Below are 1,716 nucleotides of genomic sequence, written 5' to 3'. Positions count from 1 at the left end.
CCGAACCGACAACTTCGAAAAATTCGGCATGACAATCAAACATTGTGTTATCTACCATCGGTCACGCTATCCGATCACAATTAATGATGAGCGCAATCGTCCGCGTTCGAACCGCCGACGGAATATTTACTAGAGCTCGTGCGTTGCTTGATAGTTGTGCTTCGGCTCATTTTGTTACCGAGAAGCTCGTGCGGCAATTAAAGCTCCCAACACAGCCATGTTCTATTCCAATTAATGCGATTAACGGAATGACGACGATGTCAAGGAGTTTTATTGAAATCGCGTTCCGATCTCTTCATAGCGAGTTTCAGAAATCTTTGACGTGCTTGGTCGTTCCGCGAATTGCGGATTACGTGCCGGATGAACTGTTTCCGCGTGAATCAATTAAGATACCTTCGAATCTATGTCTCGCAGATCCCGAATTTCACATACCGCGTCCCGTGGATCTTTTGATCGGCTCTGGTGCTACTTTATCGTTGCTCTCAATAGGACAAATTAAAGTAGCTGGTGATGGCGATCTTTTTCTACAAAAAACCCAACTCGGATGGGTAATAGTAGGTGGTGTGACGGATAACACCGAGAAACCAGTAGTTTTATGTAATTTGTCCGAATTAAAAGAACAAATTGCCAAATTTTGGTTAATCGAAAACGCTGACACGGAAATATCGAAATCTTCGGAGGAAGCATTATGTGAGACACATTACCGCGAGAACACAACGCGCGATGCGTCCGGGCGATATATCGTACGTTTGCCTTTTCGCGCCGGTGATAAAGATTTAGGCGATTCTCGACGATATGCTTTGCGTCGATTTCATACGCTTCAGAGAAAATTGAATTCAAATTTAACACTTAAGGCTGAATACTCCAAGGTGATGCAAGAGTATATTGCTCTTGGTCACATGTCTTTGGTTGATGAGGAATCGGTAACTGGTTATTACATGCCTCATCACGCTGTAATTAAGACAACGAGCGCGACTACGAAGGTTCGTGTTGTCTTCGACGCGTCAGCCAAAACGGACAGGAATCTTTCGCTTAACGATAAGCTCATGATCGGTCCCACAATACAGGACAAGCTCTTCGAGCATTTAGTAAGATTTCGCACTCATACGTACGTCATCACTGCAGACATCGAAAAGATGTACCGGCAAATATTGATTCATCCTCAAGATCGGAAATATCAGCGCATATTCTGGTATGACGACAATCGCGTTCGAACATTCGAACTTAATACGGTTACCTTCGGTGTGTCTTCTGCACCGTATCTCGCAATTCGCACAATCCAACGGCTCGCGGACGACGAGAGCGCAGACTTTCCATATGCATCAAAAATTTTAAAACGAGACCTGTACGTCGACGATCTTTTAACCGGGGCAAATTCATTGCAGGAAGTTTTGAGAATACGCGACGAAGTCATCGAAGTCCTGAGGCGAGGTGGATTTAATATCCGTCAATGGGCCTCTAATCACAATCACGCTCTCGATAACATAAACGAAAAGATTATTGGTTTAGATCATATGGTCGATAAGAACGTTGTAGTAAAGACTTTAGGGATCGGATGGTACGCTCAAGGAGATAAATTCGTTTATACCGTAAAACCAATCGAATCTCCGATCAAATCGACGAAACGCGGAATTCTATCAGAAATTGCAAAAATCTTCGATCCGCTCGGTCTTCTTGGGCCCGTGATTTTAACGGCGAAGACTTTCATGCAGGAAT

The 1,716-nt window shown here is 44.0% G+C and overlaps 1 protein-coding gene across 1 annotated transcript; it reads left to right on the top strand.

The window, feature by feature from the left end:
- Positions 1 to 414: 414 nt before the first annotated feature.
- Positions 415 to 1,558, top strand: LOC108626898 (uncharacterized; the record flags this gene model as incomplete). Its single annotated transcript, XM_018027833.1, has 3 exons — positions 415 to 743; positions 825 to 983; positions 1,386 to 1,558. Coding segments are annotated over 3 exons (661 nt in total), but the record flags the coding sequence as incomplete, so codon positions are not given.
- Positions 1,559 to 1,716: the final 158 nt, after the last annotated feature.

Source organism: Ceratina calcarata, unplaced genomic scaffold (genome assembly GCF_001652005.2).
Source record: "Ceratina calcarata isolate Rehan_Ccalc_2016 unplaced genomic scaffold, ASM165200v1 scaffold4336, whole genome shotgun sequence".
NCBI classification, from domain to species: Eukaryota; Metazoa; Arthropoda; class Insecta; order Hymenoptera; family Apidae; genus Ceratina; species Ceratina calcarata.
The sequence above is the reverse complement of the archived record's forward strand: the minus strand, read 5'-3'. Positions and strand labels throughout refer to the sequence as shown.